At 42.4% G+C, this 26,557-nt stretch overlaps 1 protein-coding gene across 5 annotated transcripts in view; it reads right to left on the bottom strand.

The window, feature by feature from the left end:
• bcas3 (BCAS3 microtubule associated cell migration factor) overlaps positions 1–26,557 on the bottom strand; it is a 294,545-nt gene that overhangs the window by 199,993 nt on the left and 67,995 nt on the right. For 3 of the 5 annotated variants that reach the window (XM_086140765.1, XM_086140783.1, XM_086140790.1), the window contains exons 15-17: positions 24,975–25,311; positions 11,951–12,101; positions 5,151–5,195 (exon numbers count right to left, since the gene is read on the bottom strand). In XM_086140765.1, coding sequence (XP_085996891.1) covers positions 5,151–5,195; positions 11,951–12,101; positions 24,975–25,311 — 533 coding nt within the window. The remainder of the gene's footprint in view (positions 1–5,150; positions 5,196–11,950; positions 12,102–24,974; positions 25,312–26,557) is intronic. The other 2 variants (XM_086140775.1, XM_086140796.1) reach the window with 1 other exon arrangement.

Here is a 26,557-nt window from a genome sequence, read left to right as displayed (position 1 = left end):
TGCAACCACAAGTTACAGCTTGTTCATGGCCTGGTTGGGGGGAGGCCACTACAGAGTCGACGACACCATACACCACCTTCAAACCCGATTCTGGACGCAAACCTGCCTTGGACTACAAACCGAGGCCGGGTCAAAACAGAAACAGACCTATGCCACTGGTTGGAGAAGGGAGGATGTTGCTCCGAGAGCAAAGGTGTGGATATGCACCGTGGAGAGGGATGGAGGCCTTTCCCATAAGCAGATGAGTAACTGTGTAGGACTATGGAGAAGATGTTGGATGCTGTGTACAAGGTCTGGCTAATCAAGACAAGCTGAATGGCGGTGGTCCTCCACCAGGCTAGGTTAGCACTTTACCATCCCTTGGCCCAAACACAGGGTGTGCTAAGGGTCGAAGACCAGCCCCAAGACTCCATCCCACCACCAGAACCTGCTGGGAGAACATCTGAGCAGGCCCTATGACGGCATCAGCTTCCCCAACACCTCAGAGACCTAAATGCTCGAGTTGCTGTGAACAGCTAACCAGCTAACCAGCGAGGGATATATGGTGTGCTGGGAGAATAAGTGGGCATTTTTTTACATGCCTTGCATTTTTTGCATGGCGCAGTTTTCTAATTTCCCAAAATGTGTTGTTCTTGTGAAGGCACGATGCACTAATCCATGTAATGTTTTCACAACAGTTTGGTTGGATTACTGCAGATTTGGTGTTAGCGAGTAATCGCACCATGAGTGAAAGTGTTAACAAGTCTCTCTTTTCATTTTGTACTGCTGTGTTTGAAGGAAGGCAAGGAAATATCTGGAATAGTGTCTTCCAGTTATGGGGGAGTGTATGTTCTGATCTGAGAGGGGAAAAAATACAACGACAACATCAAGAACTAAATCATGATATAAGTGAAAGAACCATGCGCTGCTGCATGCAACACAAAATGGTTATAAGTGCATTATCCAGTTGATGGAACTCCCCAATCAAATAACTTAGATTTGTTTATTATGGATATCTGTGCAATATCTAATTGTTGGACTCCTGGATTTAAAATAATTTTTACAATTTGAAATGACAAACACTCAAATTCAATCGGCAACATCTGGAATATGTATTTCAAATAACTAATAATTGAATTCTTAGGGCAGACAATCTTGTCAGGTAAGCGCTAATCGGACAATGGCTAACGATGGACCCAAAATACAACTCTAACTTTGCACTCTGGTCAGGGTAAATGATCGTGGCATTCGTGCCAAAAGTCAAAACACAAGATTAAAATACCAATTTAGGAATGAGTGTATCATTATGTATTTATAATCTGAACAGAAAATAAGCTTAATAATGTCATATAGCAAGCAAATATCAGCCATCAAATAGACTCACATCTAAAAAAAAACTAGCTCAGAATCTGTACCAGCATAATTTATTCATGACTGTTTGTTCATGTGCTCATCGTCAAAGACATAAACAAAAAGACAAACAGTGAACACACACACACACACACACACACACACACACACACACACACACACAAAGTCATCATTTCCTTTTATACTATTGCCTCTTAAGCAGGGAGTGGAATCCATTTTCTTTGCAACTTTAATTTAGTGAATAGACTACTCGCATGTCATTTCCACTTTTAATTTAACAAATGAGGACTCTTGACTAAACTAATAGCTTTTCCTCAGGGGTTTAATTCAATCTGTGACATCAACCATCAAAGTCCCTTTACATTACAATGTCCGGAGTTAACATGAGGCGCCTAGAAGGGGGATGGAGGTCCAGCTGCAACTTCCATTTACTTCCAGGGCCTTTGCTGTAAACAGAAGTGATAGGACCCTCTTAAACTGTCCATGTACACTGAGAAAAAAAACAAAGAACTATAAAAACACTTTTACATGGGTGCAATGTTTCCTCTGTATCAGAATAAGAGCCAAGAGCTAAACTTGGACATACAGTGACTGAAGTGTGTGGCAGTCATATGGGAGACACATCTATATAAAACCCCAATTTGCCCAAAAGTTCTGACAATGTAAAATGTAAATTAAACCAGAATGCAATGATTTGCAAATCTCATACACCCACATTCAATTGAACATAAACAACATTTTACCATTTCATAATAGCAGTCAAACACAACCGGAGGAGCATTTGACAGCAATTTGGACAGACAAATGGTCAGTAACATGACTGGGTATAAAAAAAGGGCATTTCAAGGAGTTAAGAGACTTTTGGATGTAAAGAAGGGCAGTGGTTCACCTCTCTGCCAGAAACTGCACCTGAATATCTTGAAAGATTTCAGGAAAGTATGGCTTTTCAACATAAAGCTGCAAAGACTTTCAGAATCCCACCAACGACAGTGTATAACATCAAAAGATAAAGAGAATTCAGAGAAACCTCTGCACAAGGGGAAAGACATCAGGTCATAATTGGATGCTTGTGCCCTCCTGACCCACGGCGACGCTGCAGTAAAGCCGTCGTAAGACGCTCCTGGACATCGCTGCCGTGAACACGGTTGGCCGTGCAATTGACCAATGCAAGTGAAAACTGTTACATGAAAAGAAGAAGCCATAGGGGAACACAATGCAGAAATACGGTCATCTTCTCTGCGCCAAAGCTCATTTAAAACAGTCTCGGGCAAAACGGAACAATGTTCTGTGGTCAGATTAATCAAATTTGATTTTTTTTTTGGAAGCCGTGGCTGCCGTGTCCTGCAGAGAGACCGTCCGGCTTGCAATCAGCTGATAGTACAAAAGCCCGCATCTCCGATGGTTTTAAGTTGAATTTGTGCCTATGGCACGGCAAGCTGACGCATCTGTGAGGCGCCATCAACACTGAGCGTCACCGTGGGTTTCAGAGCAACATATGCTGCCGTCCAGACGTCTCTCAGCGAGCTCTTCCAGCAAGACAAGGCTTCAGCACATACTGCATCCATCACAACAGTATGGCGTCACAAGAGGAGAGTCCGGGAGCTGAAGTGGCCTACCTGCAGTCCAGACCTTCCCGACAGGAAACATTTGCCACATCATGAAGCCAAAAATCCTGCAACAAAGGCACAGGACCACTGAGCAGCAAGTCCTGCATCAGGAGAGAATTGGACAACATTCTTCTCTCACAACTCCAGCCACTGGTCTCCTCACTCTCCAGATGTTTACAGAGAGTCCTTAGAAGAATAGCGGATGAAAACATTAACTCTGTTGCAACTTTCCAGAGATTTGTTGTTGCCATCTTATTCAACATTCTTCTCCTTTGGTCTTTTCCCTCCAGGGTCTCCACAGCAAATCCACCTCCTCCATCTCACCCTGTTCTCTGGATCCTCCTCTCTCACACCAACTACCTTCATGTCCTCTCTCACGACCTCCATAAATCCCATATCATTCAAAATGAACTAACATATTAGAATCTGAGATTTGCATGTCATTGCGTTGCTTTTATTCACAGCGTCCCAACTTTGGGGATTTTAAGTGTGTGTGCATGAGCGTGCATGTGTGTATGGTGTTTTTTTATTTTAATGCCCCTAATGTCAATCCCTCACCTTGTGTGCCTTAGAGTCAGTAAATAGGTGTCTTGAATCAGGATGTGTTTGTGTCTATGCTGAATACATCGTTTATGAAACGGACCAAAACAACAAAGAAATGGAAATTTAAGGAGGCATGACACAATCTTTGGAATACGAAGAAAAAAAATGGATGCGTGTTGAAAACCTCTCCTACTGATCTCGCAGAAGCCAGTCACAAATTGGCAAACGGATTTTCGAGGCTCACGTCACAAAAGCACAGACTATTATAGAAACAATACAGGCTTAACTCGCTCAAATTGGGGCAAAAGGCGGTTGCCGTCAGGCTTGAGACCCTGATGATGATGTGTACCTTTGAAAAGTATACGCTCTGAAATCACTCAGGACCTGGATTAAGCTGAAGGTGGATGAAGATACAGAGCAAAGAAAAAAAAGCAACTTCAATTAAAAAGTATGACTAACTGGCCACAACAAAAGACGAAACCCAAAACTTGGGGAAAGCACCACATGCTATTCATTTTGTGGATTGAATGGAGTCAAGAGGGAGGCGGTGGAGCTCTGGGAGCCAGAGAGCCAGCAGGAAGAAGTTCACTCAATCATCTACCCATGAGTTACTCTGTCAGAAAGGGGCTTCCTTAAAAACTTTGCAAGCATCTGATTTCCAGAGAGAGAGTTGATAAAAGTTTTGCCCACAACCCACCGTTAGAAGCACGGCCTAGAAAATGATTTGCATAGGATATGTATCTATTTTCCTTTTGTTTGCTTTTTATTTCCCCTGCATAATCAGCAAGAAATGATGTGGATCTGATTTGTGCCACCTGGTAGGAACACGGGTCACATGAACATACATATGTGTACACACACACACACACACACACACATACATATGTATGTGTATATATATACATATGTGTGTGTGTTTGTGTGTGTATGTATAAAAACTCTCTTGAATTTTTTTTTTGTTGGAATATACAAAAACAATCACATCACAATGGGCATGACAGAAAGCATTCACAGAAAATCACAAGGCTCAGCACCGAGGTCCACAAAAGCATCAGAATAATTACGAACAAAGTAAAGAAAATAAATTAGAAGGTTATATCCTTCTTCCAACAATGATGCCCATGCCAGGATACAAGAAATGGGTTTTCAACAACAAGGCAAAGATAGCTGAAGGGCGAGTCAAGCACAGCGGAGGGCAACTGGACAAGGCATACCATGACCCCAAAACCTAAACATGATTGATGCATGGAAATGACAAAGTACATGCACTGTTTTACTCTTCTAACATTGGAATAAAGAAACATAAGCACAGTGGAAGCACTAATTTAGTGCTTCAGTGCTTTATGCATACCTTTCCCACTTAAAAAAAGAAAATGCAACCAATTTGCCATGATCTGAAGGCTTGTTTGTAAGACAACAACAGAGAACAGCCAACAGACAATAAAAACTTAACAAATGTGTGTGCATATACATATATATACACACATATATATGCATATTTACTTATGCATATACATATGTATATATATACATATCAAAAACCAAAAATAAATGCCCATTCCCAGAGGAATGACTGCACAGACCACTGAGGAGACAAATGAGGCAGTGCATGCTGCCCAGGGAGCCAGAGAGGGGAGAAGCAAAACTCACCATGGAGTTTTAATGGCAAAACATCCCGCCCCAAAGAGGTAAGGCCTTCATGAGAGGGAGTGTGAGGAGCAGGAGGGTGGGGATACAGAGATAGACGGAAAAAAAAAACATTATTAAACTATCACACTTGAGGGAACACACTTCACATAACATACTTTGACATATCTGTTTAAGTGCACAACACATAAGGGGCAGGAAACAGAATGCCTGCGTACTAAGATAGATTTGAAAATCTGCAGAATGACTCGATGATTCATTTGCCCAAGCTGCTCTGTAAATAGAGATTCCATGTATCTGGCAGATCCGGCGTGGCCAGACGTCGCTTTTTCCGATGGACGCGGGTCACGTCCCTCGCCCGACATGAAAGAATTTGGGTACAGGTGCAAAAACATGTACGCCTCGGTCCAGACGCGACAATGCCACACACAATGGGACGCGGCTCTATTTGGTGGGATTGAGGAAGAGTTTATCCGATTTCTATAAACAACTAGGGATACTAATAAAACTATCAGTGCTCAGCTATTGTTGAGACGGCCAGTGGTGTTTTGCATGCAACTCTTTTCTGTATGGAATGGTGTATTTATGGCCCCGCATTGTCTTGTGAATGTGTGCCTGTTTGAAGCAAGGGTGTGGACGAATGTGCCCTCTGTGATTATGTTGACAAGTGTGTGTGTGTGTGTGTGTGTGTGTGTGTATTATTCAGTTTCTTTATCAGAGTGTACTTCGATCTCTGCGTGTTTTTAGTGTTTACAAGACATTAGAAGTGGGAGTGTGTTCCTGTGTTTATTCTGCATGTCTAGAGATAGTGACAGAGCTCCATAAACAGTTTACAGTAAATACGCTTTTCCCTCACAGCAATAAAAGGTCCAATGAGACTGAACTCTGTCCCCGCGAACCCAACTCCCCCAATTTGGAAAACAGAATCCCAGGGCCAATCAAAGCACTCTGCACTTCTTCCTTTTATCGCGTGGACCGCATCCGCCCGGATCCTCCCTACGATAGCGAGAGCCCTCCAATTAAGTCTGGTTTACAGATATGTGGAAAAAGGGTTTCTCTGGGACAGAGGTCCGTAAAAAACCAGGGCAAGAGACCGGCACCGGTCCGTGGTCCAGTCTGTCAAGAATAACGTTTGATTTCCATTGAAAAATCTCCAGCGAGAGTTCAAGTAGCTTGGAGCTCCTGCTGGAGAACTCTATGTTCGACGCAATTCATATTTGTTTTCATGAGGGTCGTATCCATTTATTTGCCCCGTTTATCTGCCCCACCTTGAAGGCCAGCACATGAACGTGCGCTCTTACATAAAAGAATGCTCCGTGGCGCAGACCAGAAGGCCGGGGACCGACTGCCGCTGCTCTGGGAGACCAGAAGAAACAATTTACCCTGGAATGTCTTACTCCTACTGTGCAAGTTGACAAATGAAGGCAATGGTGGGTGTAATGGTTGCCCCCTGCTAAAAGAGCTGCGAGGAGGTGAGCGGCCCGAACCGTCGACCCTCTGCTGAGCCCTTCCCGTCTGCGTGGGCCCTCGCTCGTCCCCAGCTGGGTAAATGGATGGACTCCAATGGGTCTGTGATGGACACACAGGGTGAGATCTCCATGGGGGCTACAAAGATCAAGTCACTTACAGGCTTTGGGATATAGAAGATGCCGTACTCACATTGAGAGGTTCTTGCTATGGAATTTATTGGCGAGACTTAATAGAATCATGGGAATTGATGGCGGCATAAGCGAAACCTTGTGAGGGGAAACTCAGACTGAATTACTTCTGTATATGAAGCCCAAATATGAGGCAAGAAAGACAAACCCCAGTGGCAAAAGTGGTCTGAAAACCAATTCAGGCACAGTTTACACCCACTCTCACTATTCCACGCTCCTGATAAAATGCATTTCTTGGAGGACATTTAACAATCGAAATAAACATTGACAAAAGGGATCTGATTTCCCCCCGAGCGCGGCTGACAGTCATGGATTAACAGCACTGTGATAATTTAACCCTCACGTGCCGAGTTATAATCTGAGATCATGTCATGAAAGCACATCAACAATTCAAGGGTGATGGACAAAGCCAGGCTTTGCTGAGCCACCAAAACGTTTGTGGATTTACTCAGCTGATGTGCGATCAGTCACAGGGAAAGGAAAGGCGAACAAGATGTTGTGAGAGCGCTGACGCTGCTCGGTTTAGACGCGTTGAAGACCGGCCAGGAGGTCGAACTGGAAGCGGCAGAGATCGATTGTCGAGGTTCTCGTCGGAATCGAAGAGACGGAAAGGATCAGGAATGAGTCCATCAGAGGGACGGCACGTGTTACATGTCGGAGAGAGAAAGTCAGAGAGGCTGGACTGAGATGTTTGGACTTGAGGAGGGAACATTAACATGAGGGAGAAGGATGTTCATGCTTTAGCTCACAGTCAGGAGGCCTACAGGAAGACCGAAAGGACATTTATGGATGGAGTGAGAGAGGACGTGAGGTCAGCTGGTGACAGACGAGGATGCAGGGATGAGGTTAGATGGAGGCAGATGATTTGCTGTGGTGACCTCTGGAGGAAAAAGAGGAAGACTTGGGCATTTATCTTTTTATTTAGTTCACAGCGGTTACTTCGATATTTAGAGGGAACACGCGTCCTGCTCATGAGCCTGCATGAAAGCCCTCATGCACCTTTGCACACTTTTATTTTTCACTCGCCTGGCCTTTACTAACTCTACGGAAGATCGTAATGATGAAACATTATCGGATGTCCAAGTTGACTCTTTGCTCATTTGTAGTGTCACTGGGAAGATTCTTTGGGGTATGATATTTTATCTCCTATTTTTACAATAATTCATGACCAGCCTTCCTTTCGAAGCTATCGTGGCTAAGTTTCATGTTTTGGGTCACACAATATTTCCCACATTATGTGGCTGAATATTTGCATTTATTTTTATGAATTTACTGAATTGTCCATGCGATCAATATAACATCACAAAATGGCTTTCAACAATAATTTCTAAATCTTCTAAATCCTAAGCTTGTCCTGTTTGGTAGATGTCGCTGCCTCCCCTGCTCTCGACTCTCAGTGAGAACGCAAAGGTTGCAGCTCTGCACCGTCAGCCCTTTCCATGATTCGCCACATCAACACACCTGGATCCGGGTTTTAGGTCGTCAGTGTCAAATCTTATCAGATCAAGTCTTTTGTCTTCCAGTAAAGACACCCGGACCAGTTGGCACAATACCATCTGGTAGATACACCTACAGCCATTAAAATAGTTATTGATAGCGTTATTTTCATATTATAAGGAAACTTGAAATGTCACGTTTCTTAAGAAAACAAAAATAAAAAAAGGGCTGAGAACTGCCTCTGGACCATGTGAAGTGAAGGAGAAGGAAACCACAGCCATTACATTTAGAACTTACATTTAACTTGGATTGTTTGGGGATTTTTCTTTGTACTTTTCTAATTTATCTACATCTATAATTATATATATTTTTTTAATCCGTTAATGATTACAAGTATTATTTTGTAGTAATGTAGTAAGTCAACAATACAAACCGGCAGCTTCAAATGAATATTTAATCTAAAGTTACAGGTTTTAGATGATGAATAAATGATACCTTCATGTGTCAAGAAATGGATAAATAAGAGGGTGCTCTTGAAAAGCACCTTTGCTATAAATTAGAAGTTGAGTGAACATCACTTTTTATGAGAAAATCCAAGAAAAGAAAAAACAAAGCCAAAAAAAATCCTCAGAACAGCATTTCTCTTATCTGTCGTCGTGTTGAAAACAATGTTCCCGGTGACGAGCACACTTTGACATTTGTGCAGAAAAAGAGAAGCCCTTCAAATGTTGCACAGCCGGCGGTTCCGCTCGGCTCGGCGGAGTCAAAGGAGGGATCTGGGACGGGTGAGGTTCCCGAGAGATGGCGGAGGAGAACCGCCCAACGCAGAGAAGAAGCCGGTCCGTACAGGGAACGACTCCCAGAGAACATTTAGTCACACAACAGTAGCGCAGCCTGTGCCATGAGAAGTGAAGGGAAGACAGTTTTATTTGTGTGAACGGTTTAGTCTTGATTCCATGTGATGCCGGCATCCCTAAAGCAGCTTTCAAGCCAAGGAGCTAAGACTCTGTAAGACAACAGGTCCGGCACTATCCTGGTGCTTACGTATTACAGTAATCTGAGTGCACATCTGCAGCGGGTCACAAGGTCTCATTCATCCCCTCCCCGCTGTCTTTCTCATTCCCTCATCACTACTCTTTCTGCATTTGCAGAAATCGTCATCAGTTGGATTTGCTGAGGGTTGGTGTTTTGCTTTATGTGTAACTGTCTTTCCGTTTGTGTTTTCATTTGCTTCTTTTCAAATCAAACTATGTTTGAAATGAGTGTGCAATTTTGGCTCATTCCTAACTTTCCAGATGATAATAAAAAGACATTTTTAAATGATAAACTTGTCCTCGTCCCACTACGGTGAGCATGGGAACGAGCAACTTTCTCAGGAGCCGACTGTCATTTCGGATCTTTCTCAAAGACTGAATCCCGGCGGTGGATCTTCTGATTGTGTTGCAGAGATGTTGAGGTCATCCAGGTGCAAGCCTTCCTGGCACGGCGGCCGGGAAACAAGATGCTGGATGTTTGAGGACCACCAAAGGCTTGCCCGCACTTCTCTACTCCATGAGCTACACTTGCCTGGAAGATGGCGATCAAGCGAATACGGAGCAGCGCCAAATGTATCCTCCCCTCGAGGACAGAGGGTTCAGATGAAATTGAAAGAAAGCATGTCTTTACATCATGTGCTTGAGGTCACCATAGGACGACAACCGTCCACACACCTATTTCTGTAGTTGACTTGGTAAAAGAAAAAAGCGGAAAAAAATGCAATAGCACTGTCTATATGTGCGTTTACTAGTGCGTCTTACAGTACATTTTACACAATAGGCGACAGGTAAACAATGTAGTTTAGGCAGCTGGTGTACTCTGCTGCTGCTCTGCCAACAGGGATCTGCTCATACAGGTGTAAATACAGCTGCCGGCCGCTCTGTGTCTGTAACACACACACACACACACACACACACACACACACACACACACACACACACACGTGCACACACACGCACACACAACAAACATACTCACCAATGAAGTGAGAGAGAAAACAACATGGCTGCACAGATAGACAGACAGACAGATGGTGTTTGGGTTCTCCTGTGCAAGTATAGCGTGAAAGCATATGATATCAACCCCAACTCTTGGGGCTGAACCTGCTGCCTGACAGTGTGTGTGTGTGTGTGTGTGTGTGTGTGTGTGTGTGTACCTGTGCAGCCATGTGCATGCAGGAGCAGGCTCTACAGCTGCAATGTCGCAATATGTTAATAATGTTATAAACTGAAAAGACATGGGAGTTCTGCTGTAGCATTCAAGGTCCAATAGCAGGTAGAGCAGGCAGGTATGTCAGCTATCTATCTATCTATTTATATATCTATATATCTATATATATATATATAGATATATATTTATAGATAATATAAGATATATAAATAAATGGAGAGAGAGAGAGGGCATATGCAACATCCAATAGAATGATGTAAACAAACAAATAGGTCTGTCTTGTGCGTGCATGTGTATGTGGTGTATGAGCAACTACATACACCCTCTACTACACACACACACACACACACACACAAAGACACACACAGACACACACACAGAAAGACGGGCGGGCAGGCTGACAAACAGATGGAACCAAGGTATTATAGCGTCACAATTGCCTGACCACAAGACTGGGTCATCATTCTAAACAAATCACTTATGAATGTTGTTCATGTTTACTGCAGGGATCAAATATGTACTTTTTAACGAAAAGCTCACATGCTTAAATAGACATTTTTCCAGCTGTATGAATCGTTGAAATAATTCGAACAAGGCATGGAAATAATATTTAAATGAAATTGTTAGAAACCATATCCCTGAAATTGTGAAGCCAACTGTGATGTGCATCAATAATGAAATGATTAAAAGCGGCTCGTGGCGGCCGGAATTTCAAATACAGAATTTTAATGCATTGCAAAGCCCCAAGGTGAGGAAAAACAAAAACAAAATAGGAAAAAAAAAACCAGGCTGGGGGTGTGAGCAAGGCCACCTTCCTTCCTTCAACAATGATCCCATTTCAGCCCTCAGCGCTTGCAGGGTTCCACTGTGTGGATTCTGACTTGACTGTCATTTCTATGCAAAACCTTAGTGTTACTCATGTATATGCTGCTTTATCACACAGAAAATGTGGATACACAAGGTCTAACAGATGAATGCGTCAGTATTCACTGGATTACGCTTGGCACTTTTGCGCTTTTGGGGGACGAAAATGAAGTATTTAAGCATTCTCAAAGGGAAAAGAGACAATTAAATACCAAGAGGCTGCAATTTACCCATGGATGTGTGTTTCTTTGCAGAGCTGCTTTGGGCTAAATCATACTTCGAGCAAAACACCCCCCAAATTTTTTACATATACATTATATTGTAGATTTGTTGAGAATCAGATGCTCAGCAATACTAGGGGTTAGAAAGAGAATGGACATATTTCAATAAGTCTTCGACATACTTAATGGTCATTTTAAAAGACCTCTTGATTTTAGTCTGTAATAGTAATCCTCTTTTTCTTGTCCCTAAAAAGGATTTTACAACAACAATATCATCTACGGCCTGGCGACCCCCAAGACTTGTAGCTCCCATTTGGGAAGCCGTGCGCAAAAGAAGCATTGCTATCTTTCTACCACGGGACCTTTCTTACTGCAGCTTTCTGACAGGGAGCGGCTGATATATGCATGCGTAACGTACCCGGTGCGTTTGGTGATGGTTCCGAGCGTCATCGGCTGCTTGATCTGGGCCAGAGGCAGGACCACGGTGAGGCTCGGCAGCGGAGAAAGACGGGGGTTCCACATGTTGTTATTGGAGAAGTTGTTGTATGAATCCTGGCTGCTGAGCTTGGCTAGAAAAAACAAGCAAAAGCAAAAACATTATAAAAAAAAAAAACAGGAAAGCAAATTATGCTTTGAAATACTGCTGGTACTTTTTATAATATTCCTTTGAGAGTTAGGTCAGGGATGTTTTACTTTCATGAGTTTGTCGTGGAGCAAAGCTGACAGATATGTCCAGAGCCTTGTCAGGTAATCAGTTCAGAACACACATTATGAATGCTGGTACAACCATTTATGCATAATTCATTCTTTAAGCTCTCAGTGGTTCACTTTTCAGTTCACCAGTCTTTACAGATGATAATTTTCTGCATTAATCACTTAGATTTGAAAGAAAACACAATCTGGAGTTCACTTCAAATTGCAGCCAAGACATTGAGCGGACCCCCCCCCCCCCAACACACAGACACACACACACAAACACACACACACACAGCAGGGACCATCAGCAAGCTCAACACATAAATATACACAAATAACACAATGCAACTTTTTAATGGAAATGCAAAAACTGATTTGAAGTCAAATACAGTTGATTAAGACAAAGAACTGCCATTGTGTGTGTGTGTGTGTGTGTGCGCGCGCACGAGCGCATTTTAATTCAGTCTAGAATTGCAGTATAAGACAAATATACTAAAATTACTACAAAAAAGTGCCTTGGTTGTCCTCCAGTACAGGTGATGAATTTATGTCCCAATAACAGATTCTTAGCACTAACAAAATAAAACACACACACAGACATGCATCCACGGGGAAATAGTAATTAATCGATAATAATAATAGCAAGTCCACTGTGTCTACCTTGCATTTACCCCTCACATATTTGCCAGCGGCCCCAGACTTGAGATTTAAAAAGCACCTCTGCACTCACATCATTTACGTTACAAAGAGCGAAAGGAAATAATAGTTCATGGAGGTTGTTTCATAGCAGGGATGGTAATTTAGGGTAATTTAAGTATACTCTATACATCTGTATAGACTCTATAATCTTTACATCTCAGTCATGCGGTTTGTGATTAGTGAAAGGTTTTATTTTTTCTCCACCAATTCATTTTGTTCATTTTATATGTTTTTATTTATTCATGTATTTATTCATTTTTTTACACAGATGACAGGCTAAAATGAATGATTTGCAAATATCATATTTTTCAAGTCTTAAGTAGGTTTATGTCACGGTGAGCCAATAATAGTCAGTGATATCTAAACACAATACTGTGCTCAAAGAGAGGAACTTGTAGTTTTAGTGTGTTCTTATAAACAATCATGAAAAGTGTCTGCAAGCTGCTTTGACCGGCCACGTTTCTCTGTTCTGATCCTGTCCAAACGTGCTCCTGTTCATAAGACGACCTTTCCGTGCGACAGAATGAAGCCGCTGCATCAACATAGCTAAAGATAGACATGCTGGGTGGACGTCGAAAAGATGATTATTCAACAAATACGTTAATAATCGTATGACAAAACGTTTAAGAAAAATGTACAATCGTAGCAAGTGAACGGGCAGCCCAAAGAAAATTCCAAGTTCAAGTGCTTGGAAAATAAATGGAGAGCAAAGCTGTGGGCAGCCCACAATACACACTTTGAATGTTTTCCTTGTTCTGTTTGTTGCCCTAATAGATGAGTGACAGCTGCGTAACATAAAGGAATGAAAAGAAGGGAACGGGACTGCATAGACAAGGAAAACAAGACTCACATCAAAGGTCACAATGAAGGTAGAGAAGGAGAGTGCCTTTTCATTATTTGGAGGGAGCCATAGAGTGGAGGCTGAATACATGCGGAAAGAAACAGATGAGGTTTTGGTCCAGCCTTTTAGATCATTAACGTGTAGCTCTGTGTTTTATTAGTCTGGCCAAACCTCTGCTTTGTGGTCCTCCAAAGGCTTGTCTTTTGGACCTCCACCGGTCAACAATGCAGTGTGACCTTCCCGAGGCCGGGGGGGGCGGGAGGGGGGGTTAGACCAACCTGTCCTTCATTTTGTTTCACTTCTCTTATGGTAAGACTAACAGAGGTTTGGAAAGGTCCGTCTCTTGAGTGCCCTTCCCGTTTCAGAAGTGCTGCACCACAAGAGGCGGGCCAGCCATCTTTTGTTGAGGGGAGGGGGCAGGAAGCAGCTTGAAAAGCTATAATGGTGCTTCAGCTGAAAAAGAGTGCGGAGGGGAGGTCGGGGAGGTGGGGTGTCGGTGAAATTAGCTTCTCCGTCCGTTTCGCTTTTTCATACCGTGCGGTTTTGTCGTCCGGTGAAAATTAAAACCCCGGGTTGATGAAGACCGATCTAACTGTCATAGAATTCTCCGTGTTAAACACCCGGCGGCGCCGCTCTCAGCGCACCAGATAACTAAGTGTGGAATGTGTTGCACACTACAGCCGCACAAGATAAGTGAGAGGCAGCTTGTAGACACGGACAATTGTGCGACTGTTTGGGGAAAGCTGATCAGTGGAGCGGAGTCGGAGACAATGATCAAGAATTTTATGTCGTGATGTGTGTGGCCTCAAAAAAAAAAAAAATCTTATTATAGCGGCGCCGGTGACAAAGCACATATTTCTGTATGGCGACGTCTCTCTCTCTCTCTCTCGCCCCTCTCTTGCTGTCATTTTCTCACGCACTCACAAGAAGCAAGGCCTGCGCACACGTGTGCAACCTCATTTACACAAACACAATAATAACGTTATCCGGGCCTGATTTTTGCACCAACAGTTCAAACAATTGCATTTTAAATTAAGCTCATCAGAAGTACATAAAGACTGTATTCTGACTCAAAACATTGACAAAAACAAGCTGAAAGTCATTAGTTAATACTGCACCTAGTGTGTGTGTGTGTGCATATATACATGCATAAATATATACATATATATGTGTGTGTGTGTGTGTGTGTGTGTGTGTGTGTGTATACACACACATATATACACTGCTCAAAAAGATAAAGGGGACACTTAAAAAACACATCCTAGATCTAAATGAATGAAATATTCTTATGAAATACTTTGCTCTTTACACAGTTGAATGTGCTGACAACAAAATCACACAAAAAGGATCAATGGAAATCAAATGTATCAACCCATGGAGGTCTGGATTAGGAATCACACTCCAAATGAAAGTGTAAAAACAAACTCCAGGCTGATCCAACTTTGATGTAATGTCCTTAAAACAAGTCAAAATGAATCTGTGTTGCTTCCTGAGTGGACACTATGATTTCACACAAGCGTGATTGACTTGGAGTTACATTGTGTTGTTCAAGTGTTCCCTTTATTTTTTTGAGCAGTATATTTACATGTGTGTGTGTGTATTTTAATTTTGCCTATGTATTCCCCGGGGCACCTTGACCTTCTTTGCGATTAGTTAAAACAACAGAGACAAATCATGCAGAACGGTGAGTCGGGAAAGATAAAGACTGAACAAGGGTTTTGAACAAAAAAGAAAACGTTAGCGCGGATGGATCTGAAGCGTCAAGGAGGAGATGGCTTGATGGAGGCTGCGATTTGATTAATGACAGGAGTGTGGAGCCAGAGCACTGATATATCACATCTTCCTGGAAAGAAGATGCATCAATGCAAACCCAGCAGCATCTAAAGGAGAGCTCTAATCCTGCCAAAAGTCATATTGTCACCTGACCCCAGTCTCTTGTTCGCTCTTAATCCACTCATCCATCCAGCTCCTCCAGTCTATCAATCCCTGCCTTAACAGCATCGGCATTTTCCTCTCGTAGAAGAGAAAAAAAAGAAAAAAAAAAATCTCCCTTATTATCCTTTGCACATTTTCTATTTGCTCAGTCGTTTTGTCACAATATCTCATATTTCTTTCCCCTCTTAATGACCTATTTGCATCCAATACAAGCACACGGCTTCCAAAGAGCAGCTGACAAGCGACTGGAAAATCTTCAAAGTGTGTTTGTGTACCCGGCGTCTCAGAACGCTCCTGCCAGAGACCATGTTTCATTCAAAGAGCCAACTGGACCGAGCGCTGGGAAGCAGCAGGTTCAGCAGGTGAAACCCTGCGCTGGGATTTGGGAAGACCTTGGATCTGAGGAGGATTTTGCAGCTGTGAGATTTGTGTCAAGCTACCATGTCCCACCAGAGGAATATTTGGTCTGTTTTCTCGGTCTGAATGTATTTATAGAAAGAAGTTATATTCTGTGCTCTTTCTAAGTAGATTTGCAGAATCATAAAAGTACTGTGAAAGGCGCTAACAAAAATTACCGGTGCTAAACGACAAAATCTGATCTCTGACACAACAACACCCTATCTTATCCAAGAAATAAATCAAAAATAATTGCAGTTTTTTTTTTTTTTTAGAAAAATCCTTCTCAGTCACTTGTAAGCAGGAACAATTCAAATGTGAACAGAATGATGACGCCTGTAGCAATTTAAAAGGCTTTACTAAAAAGCCAAGGAAAAAAAAAAAACATGACAGAAAAATAAGATTACTTTCAAACCACACACTGCTGTTCTTCTCAATGTTGTCAAAAAATCAAATGGAAAATAAAAACTACCTCATGAGCATTTTTAACTTGTCTTTGATTCGAGGTATCTTGCGGAAATTAAAATTGAACAGAATTCCTCAACGTACAGAACATTTCTGTCATGACTGCAAGTACAGACAATATTTACAGAGACTGCTATTTCTTTCTTGGTCAATAAAGGACTGGAGAAAATGAGTGAAACAGAAAGAATTGGCATAAAACCATCATTTTTTTTTTTTTTTTTCAGTAATCATAAAAGCAGGAGATAAATGAATGCTAGACGAGGAGCTGTACTGGGCCTGTTGGAGCCCCGCATGTTCATGCAGCCTCTGGTTTGGACCTGGACTGGAACGTTTGGGAATCCCTGCATTTAACGGCAGCTGAGATGAACAGGGTTCCTTCAGCGGTGGAAACAAACGACGAGTGAGCCGTGGTTACACTGAACAAATAGGATCAAACAAAAAGTCAAATCCAATCGACATCCGGTCCCGACTTTTTGCTGTCTGGTACAAATATTAGCATTTTGACATTCAAGTATTCTGGACAAAAGCATGAAGTGAGCTTAGTAGGATCTGAACATATTACGACGTGGAATTGAAATAATTTGCCGGGTTTTAAAGTCAAAGACCTGCTGTAAGTGTACTTACAACATAATACAATAAAAAGTTAAGAGCACTATGTGTCTTCTGTCAGAATGTCTGTCCATCTCTCTGAATAATCATTTCTATCTACTTACACATCCATCCATTATCAATGTCATTTTCCATTTTCCACAGGAATTCCATTTGAGAACATTCATATCTGGACTCGGAATCAAAGTGCTCTACGTACAAGAGCTCCAGCCGTTCCACCACATATGGTGGAAATATTATTGTTGAGTTTCTCTTCTTTAATAACTGAACACTATCATCGAGTGCGTGAGGGTGAATCTACTGCTTCAATCTCCCCTTTCAAGTGGGCAAAGTCTTGCAAGACATTTTGGAGAGGGACGCATTAAAGCAGGGGAGAGAAAGTGAAGTGAAGAAAGAGGGAGGGTCCTCGGAGGAGGAGAACGCTGCTCCGCTGCGCCGGTTATCCAGAGAATCATGACGAAAAGAAGAGATCCACAGAAAGCCAGTGAGGGTAAGAGAAAGAGGAGCAATGGAAAGCTAAAAAAAGGTTTGAGACAAAGGGGGGAGTAAGAGAAAAAAAAGACGGGATGGGGATCCCCCACTAGACAGAGTAAAAACAAATTAAGGAAGGCCTTATAAAACACAGATGCTGCAAAGAAAATAAACTTTACAAGATTTACAGTTTTGCAAAGGAATCAGTGAGCTGGTGGAAAAGCCATCAGGAGCTTTGCTCTCAGAGAACTGTGGTGGAAGAGCCTCTTCCTGTTTTAACTCTTTGTAGAGCAATATCTGGAAGTGTCAGCGCGAGTTACCAGTGGAGGTCAGGCCCGCTTACGTGACCGGCTTCCTGGACGATCCTCCGCTCCCAAACCACAGGCCGACCCGTGTCACTGACGCTCCGCTAGGTTTTTCTTGTTCGGTTTCTTTTTTTTTCCACAAAGTATCGTGCTTTCATTCAACATTGAAGTTGCCATGTTACAGAGAAAGCAATGAGAGAGAGAAAGAGAAAGAGAGAGAGTGCTGGTGAGAGGCATGGCAAAGCAAAGACAGAAAAACACCATTATCTATCTATCTATCTATCTATCTATCTATCTATCTATCTATCTTTCTATCTATCTATCTATCTATCTATCGATCCATCCATCCATCCATCCATCCATCCATCCATCCACCAATCCATTCATCTAAAGAGCAAAAGGAGTGTTTTGTTCTGATCAACAAAACATAAAAAAAGCAGATATACAAACGTGGCATGCATCAAATGAAAAGCCAAAACAATGACTTAAATAAACTAAAAGCAGTAAAGATTACTTAATGAATTTATCTAAAAAACAAAACAATTATATTTGCTGAATGCAGGCACATGTGAAAATGTAGTGAAAATGTAGAAAAGTAAATAATATGTATTTAATAAATAGATATACATTTAATACTGATCATAAACATTGGGGGGGGAATTTTAAACATTCCACAGTCTAAGCAAGTTCATTTTTTTTTTATATCTACTTTTTGAATATTAAGAAAACTATACTAGCATTGCTGTAATTAAACAACTATGCAAATAAATACATAAGCATGTTTCATGTGATCTTGGATTTTTCATTTGTGAGCAAATTTTCACTACAGATATTTTGCATTTGGAAAAAAAAGGATTCCGTATACAAGGATATTAATTTTGTTTTCCCATCATATGCAAAACTTTTTAAATCATCTAAGTTTTCTCAAAAAATGTACAAAAACAAAAAAAAATGGCTTCCAATGACAATCCAGTATTCAAAATGAAAAATTGCATTCATATTTAAGCAAATAGAATAAATACCTTGCAACCAACTCCTCCTTTTGATAATGATGACAGAGGTGTGTGTGTGTGTGTGTGTGTGTGTGTGTGTGTGTGTCATAACCTAGTACCCACTGAAGATTCAGCATCTTCTACCACTGTAGCAATTTTAGCATTAAAAAGCCCAGTGTTTTCATGTGGATGGTTCTGACTGGGTTTAAATGTTTTTCCTTGGAGAACAAAAAGAGACAAAACAATGAGACAGAGGAGACAATGAAATGTCTGCACTGATGCAACAGCCACTGTGCAACTTTAAAAACGACAAAATGATAATCAGATGTTCCATCATGAAAAAAAAACAACTACACTATCTTGATATTTTTCAGTCTGATGCTCCTCCGCCTCTCATGACACATCTTGTTTTCAAAGAATTGAATATCGCCAATCCCAAAGCAGCGTGGAGCACGACCTCCTGTCAGACATGCAGATGTACTTCTCATTCATAAATGATCTGGATTTATTGGTGATCGTCTGCCAGTAACACTATTTTTGTAGGTACTAACAACCTCAGACCACATGGAGGAGCGTCCAAGATTAGCTGGCAGCATTTTTGTGGCAAATAAAGACATAAAATAAGAATAGAGGTAGACAAGCCACGATCATTTAATTCATTCTTAATCCAAATGTTACTACATTTCCTGTGAATATTGAATAACTATCATAGTTGGAACCGAATAGTCATTGCTCCAGATTATAATCATCACACCAAAACACAATCACACCGCAGAAAAAGAATTGAAAGTATTTATTCTAAAAATAGGATGGTTAGAATTTGCACGTGGAAGTTCAAAAGAACGTACAGCCTGTATTTGATGTGAAATGTTGGGATTTTCATTTGTTCACACCGGACACGGAGGCTGCGAGCACCGTGGACGTGTTACGGCAAGGCAGCTTCACCTCTTCATCTCCACCTCACACTTTACACATCAAATGAAAAGGAGTTTCTGGGCAAGAATTCAGTGATCAGAGTGTCTGAGGCCGTTGAGACTGAGTTCTCAGCCCGAAAGCAACAGGGATCTGTGATGGAACCCCGAGACACACCAAGATGCACGTCCCCTGCACTGCATGTTTCTGGTTGATTTAAACGGTCATCAAAACGAGGGGAAGTCAAAATTTTAGGGCGGAGAGCTTGTTTGATTGCGTTGCGGTTTTGAGCCGAGCCGTTCATTTATTGGCTCGGGCCGCGTCGGGCGCCGGCTCCTGCGTCGACCGCGGGCCGGAGGCAGCGACAAACACCGGCCGCTATCTCTAGCTTACCTTTGTCAGCACACCACTGTTCAATCAAATGTACTTGGTAATGTACAAAGCCTAATCCTCTTGACTATATAGCAGTTTAAGGGGAGAAAAAAAAAGCTTTTAAAAGAACATCTGTTCCCTTTTGAGGGCTATTTGCCATGTACTATTTCAAATGTGCCAGTAATGTGTTGGTTAAATCATCAGGATGCACAGTAGGCTTAAAAAACAAAAACAAAAAGTGGAAAAGGGTGGAATACATTGACCTTACAGTGTAAAACCCTCTCACCATGAAAGTCTGTCCAAAGAAAGGCTAAGAGTTAGAGCTGCAGTCAGACCATTCATAAAAAATACATTTCCTAGTTTTCTGTCTGTTGTTAGATTAGAATCAAGGCAAAACCGTTGCAACACAACTCCAGCCTCTCCTCCTCTCTCACCCGATACACTGGCTTGTGTTTAGAGGCCCGTTGGCTTCGCTCCTCCTCCTGCAAACCGACTGCAATCATAACCACATAGTGACACTCAGAGGACAAACCAGGGATTGAAATCAAAAATAGGCTTCCAGTCTTTTCAAGACTCAACATTAGCTCCTTCAATTAATATAAAGAAATTAAAAAAAAACACACACAGGAGAGAAAAGCATCCATTCCATGCCTGCTTCTGGACAAATATGATAACCTGGATTTCTGCATCAATGTTTTCTACCTCAAACACAAAGTGACGGAAAAGGAAAACAATGTGTCATAATGCTAACTGAAAAAATTGAGGGAACTCTACAGGAACATTAGTAGCTCTGGTTGTTGTGTGTGTGTGTGTGTGTGTGTGTGTGTGTGTGTGTGTGTGTGTGTGTGTGTGTGTGTGTGTGAGTGAGTGTGTGTGTGTGTGTGTGTGTGTGTGTGTGTGTAAGGTAATGATAAAGCAAGAATGCTGGAAGCCGGTGATAATCAGTGTATGATAAACAACTCATGTCAAAATTCTACTGCTGAATGAGACATTTTAAGCAGTATAAATCTCTCTCACACACACACACACACACACACACACACACACACACACACACACACACACACACACACACACACACACATATATATGTATGAAGAGTAAGGCTACTCTCCCCATGCTGGGCCTGACATCATGACTGAATGGTATCCGTTTCATGCTTTTCAAATATTTGTGAAAATGAAATCCTGTCCACAAACGCACACGGGCAAATCTCCGGCGTCTCTGCACTTTGTAACTATTAAAGCTCACCAAACTGTCAAAAATAAGGTCACAGCGAAACCATGCACATACATGTCACACAAGAGCATTTATGAGGTAATGTTTCCTTGGCAGCAACCTCTGAGGGGTGTTGGTGATTTTCACGGCAGGATGATGACTGACAAAGAGGGTGCACCAGGGAAAAGGGGAGGCAAGATAAAACAAAAGTCCAAACCCAAATAAGCAAGCCGTCAGCCCATAATAGCAGAGAGGAAGTGTCTCTTTATCAACAAGTGAATTAACAGTTTCCTGTCACACCTCTCTCTCTCTCTCTCTCTCTCTCTCCCCAATCTGAAGAGTAAAACCTCTGGAGCTGGAGTTCGATGACAAAAGAAAACGTGTTTTGCTGTCGCAAAGCGCTGTGTAGCTGGTCGACACCCTCAAAAAGCGATAAATAGGAATTAAAAAGACATCCAGACGACAGAAAACTAAGGTAAAGTAGGTTCTTAAAAAACAATCTCGAAGGAGTGAATGCAAGCTAAACTACTAGCTTTAACAGAGAAAAAAGAAAACAAAAACAAAGGATAATTCTGTTACTTTTAAACCGTATTATTCTGGTGATTGCACTGTTGCGCTGTGGTCGAAAAGGCTCCAGATGCTGCTTTCTGTGAGGTACGGCGTCCATAACCTCAACACTGTGCATCAAATTGCACATACTAATCTAACTTTGTTTATGCTGAGCCACACACAGACCTCACTACACAAACCGGGGGCGCTCGCTCATCTCAAATGACGACGCATTGATCAAAGGGAGAAAAAGTTTGCAGGAATAAAAAGACGGAGCAACAAGCATTTTTACGTTAGTAGCCATTGCAAATTTCACTGTGACGAGCAGATGATCAAACGCAGCCCTGTATTTTTAGATGCTCTGGCAGCCCGGCCCGGTGGCTCCGAGAAGGATGTGTACTTCTTTTCTTTTTTGCAGTTCCTTCCCAAAAATCAACAGTATCCTCCCTGACGACAATCACATCGCAGCTGTTGTGGCTAGAAGGCCCGGCCCCGGCCGGCCTCACCCCGCCGCTGTCAGAGAGCTGCCCGAGCCGCTGAAAATTCACACCCAACTCACAAAAATAAGTCACCGAAGCAAATGTGACTCATTGTGTTGTCCACACGGAAAATTGCACAAACTACGGTGTTTTTATCAAGGCCGGTGACAGCTTTCACGGTGGATATCTATAATTACATGTGGCAGGATGCCTGGCAATCAGTTCGTATTTTACATTTTAGACACCATGACACCCTCCTGACCTCGAGCAACAGAAAACTCTCTCTCTCTGAGTAACAAGTACCAAAACACTCTCTCATGAATGGATATTAAAGATATCACTGCACTTCTCTAATAGTCACTAATCATGTGGCTAAAGTGTAAAATATATTGTGCATTATAGTCCAGTTATATATCGTAAGGTTTTATATATATATATATATATATATAGTGTTAGAATTTTTTGTTGGGAAAATATGAAGATATTTAGGGAAAGTGTTTAAGTTCATGAACAAGATGAGTGTTACTTTTAGGAAAGGTCTTTCTTTGAATAGGCTTTATTGATATCCGGGATCTTTTTTTTTCCAGATATTACTGGATTAGGCAATACTGTCATTGTTAGCGGACAATTACTTTTCCTGCGTCCGTAATGAATTTTGAAACAAGTGTATTGCACTGATGGCCAGTCAAATGTGAAGACGTGCACAGCGCCGGGCAAATGAGTGTAATAGAAAGTGACTGGCTTGTGATTCACAGCCAGTAGCTCAGGAACACATGGAAGAAAGTGAGGGAGTGCGCTGACGATTAGCACCTTGATAAAAGCGATGTCAAATCTGACTTCAATTTCCTGCGGACTGTTATAAAAGGTGAAATATTTGACATGAAAGATTTCAATTTCCTCTGGCGGGACCCTGCTCGTCTTACTCTTGAACCTTGTAATCTTTTGACTTTGACCTGCACCTTCTTCAGCGTTTTGTCCTTATATATGCATTAGTCTTGAAAACACTTTTTCTTCTTCAAATACATGAATGCTGAGGGCACTAATTGCTGACAGGTGGCTTTCATACTCTTCTTTGAAAAAGAGGTGTGATTTATGGCGGTGCTCCCTGAGACCCCGTCTTTCAGCACCGCCAGTACCAGCCCATCTCGCTCTCCGTCCTCGTCCTCATCCTTTCTTCCTCAAAGCGACTTCATTCCTCATGATCACACCTCATTACTTTTACTTGACTCCCTTCACTTAACAGCTACCTTTGTAGATGTTTTCAACCTAAAACACGTTGCTGGATTTCATTTTATCTAACGCGTGCATTGTGATGAGTAACAGAGGTGTTTGGGTGGGTTTAAGCAAGAGGGAAAGGAAAAATGAGACCGTTTTAAATGGAAATGGGGAAAAAAGGCAGACCAAAGTGAGAGAGGGGGAGTCGGGGTGCCGTCTGGGTCGAGTCATGATGACTTGACCTTCATGCCAACTCCCATCTTCTGCCACCAACCTGGGTCCCTTCACAGTCCAGAGAAGTCCTGAAGGAATGTGGCAACTGACACCACAAGTCTATGTGATTATTGGCAGGTAGATCGATCGAATATTTTTGTTTGCTCTAAGTTTGTTGCATTTCTCTCATTTTTAATTGTGCCGACACGGTGACCTTTTGCAACAAGACAAATAAGAGGCAACAAGCTCATCGTAAGAGATGGCTTCGATGCATCCCATGAGTGGGGTTGGAGTCACGGACTCAACTAGAAGCTGGTTTAGACGCTATAAAACACAACGTCTATTTAGGCACGTTATAAAACACAACGTGTGCGAAACTCTTTGTAAAAAGATCCACTCGTCAAGTTCCCGGATAATCTCTTCACCGAAGTGTGGAGCAAATTCTGGGTCCTGGCATGAAGGCACCTATCAAAGCTCACGGTTATTCCTGGAAAGCCTTGACTAATGAGAACCGTGATATTTTACACCGCGTAACACCTCTGGGGTCAAGCAGTGCAGCGAACAAAAAGTTTGTTTATCAGCATGTATCTATGTCAGCTCAGGACACACGGTCAGTATGAACAGCCCGCAACGCTGTTCGACAAACAAGACGGACGAGGTTACGGCAGACAGAGCAGAGACCCTGGAAAGACTACCGAGGTTGACCTATCACTGGAAAGAAAAACACCAACACATGCACGCATCCGCACATGTGCACACGCACGGAAACGGGTCGGATTTCACGGCGCTGGCCATATTCAATGACGGGGTATTTCTATTTACAGACAAAGTCATCGGTAATCTCCGTGCCAACGGGTAAAGCGAGTTATGCAAAATGTTGCTATAAAACATCAGGAGCCATTTAAGTTTCTGTTCACTGTGAAATGAATAAGAATATTAAGGTCACTTAAGGCACTTTTCAGAGCCCGTGAGTCCGACCTCGTGGTTCAGTAGATTCTGAACCTTCCATGAAACGCCCTCATTTTCCTGCATACATGGACGGCCACTTCGGCGCTGTGAGACCCGCGGTCCTTACCGTGCAGAGGTGACCCTGATGGACTACTGGAGAGACCAGGTATGGGGCTGCAGCGTCCGCCGACGCTTCCTCCTCCGCCCAGGATGCAGCCGCCTCCGCCGAGGTTTCCTCCCCCCGCCGCTCCTCCAAACGCAACGGCCCGGTTCAGTTCCTGTTCGATCTCCTCCAGGCCGGCGCTCTTTTGGAAGCGCGACATCCGGTTGACGACACGCGACGACATGTGCGTGCGTGCACAGGGCGCGCCGCCGTAGGAGTTGATGGGGAATACGTGGGTGGTGCCGCGGAGGGTGCTGATGGCTACCCAGCGACTGTCCTGGCTGAAGCACATGTCCTGAACCTGGACAGAGACAGTAGGCAGTGAGTACCAGGTCAGTAGGAGCAGTTAAGAATACATTTACTCATGAACTTCCAAATGTCTACTCAACATACCTCAGAAATCCTGAAAGCTATGGCAAACAATATTCACGTGCTCATGGAGACGAAAGCTAAAGCCTTGAAAAAGAAGAGTAATAAGTCATAAAATATTACCTAACCTATTCTTTCTCAAATATCGCAACCGATCGATCTCACCGCGGTTCCTCCTCACGGCCACGACGGCCCATGAACCGATGCTGTCTGACATTCACAAAAAAATTGTGTGTGTCCAATATATTTTACTGAAATTATACAAGAAGCCCATATTGCATCTAGGTTTAAGAGTATTACTTAATGTATTTCTGTTCTGCTTTATTTTTCTCAGTTTTCTGGAGTGAGTGATAGTGTTATGAACCGTAAACAGAGGTCAGACCTCCTCTGTCACTTTGCGTTGTGAAGTAAACTCCCGGTCTGGTATGCACAGGATCAGGAATGTGTGTGAATCTAATTGCGAGATTTACTTTGGTTGCATAGCAACCAGATAAAGACCTAAAAGCTGCACTTGAGCCTGAGTCAAATACATTTATCAATTCATTTTTATATTTTGTTTTATTTGATCACATCTGAGATAACAGACCTGTTTTTTGGACCCCAGTCTTTCTTCCCCTGGTCTCAAAGCTGACACCCCTCTCTATCCGTTATTCTGATTGGAGGATCTATCTTGAATTTGATCTCCAGTTGGTTGTTGCCTCGTGAGTTCTTTAACTCCGGTTGACTGTAGGACTAGTCAGCTGTGTTTGTTTTGCAGCAGGTTCAACGCCTTACAAGAAATGCTAAAAGAAACTAAATTTACCTTGGCGTTTTGGTCGCCCAGATGCCGAGCTATTGGTTTTTACTGTTAAAATTCTCCCCTTACACATATGGTACTTTCATCAGGAGTTAGAAAGGCTGCCCCATTCTTTTGAGGGGCATAATTATCCACAGAATGACAATTTGGGATTTCCAAGGGTATGCATTTCAATTCAGGATGTGTTATTTGCAGCAAAACTGTCCAGTGTATTTTAGTGAAAATTGGGCCACAGTGGGAATGAACCTAATCAAACCCCAGTCTGCCGGGAAAAGTAATGACACAAGGCTGAAATGTTTATCACATATATCAGGGCAAAAGTCCAACAGGCAGATGGGTAGACAATATTTTGCCAGAGGTGACAATACGGTATAATTTTTTG

The sequence above is a fragment of the Fistularia commersonii genome, chromosome 3, assembly GCF_037954325.1.
Source record: "Fistularia commersonii isolate RoL2024-O1a breed Wild chromosome 3, RoL_Fcom_v1.0, whole genome shotgun sequence".
Classification (NCBI taxonomy): domain Eukaryota; kingdom Metazoa; phylum Chordata; class Actinopteri; order Syngnathiformes; family Fistulariidae; genus Fistularia; species Fistularia commersonii.
This window is presented reverse-complemented; position numbering and strand designations above follow the sequence as displayed.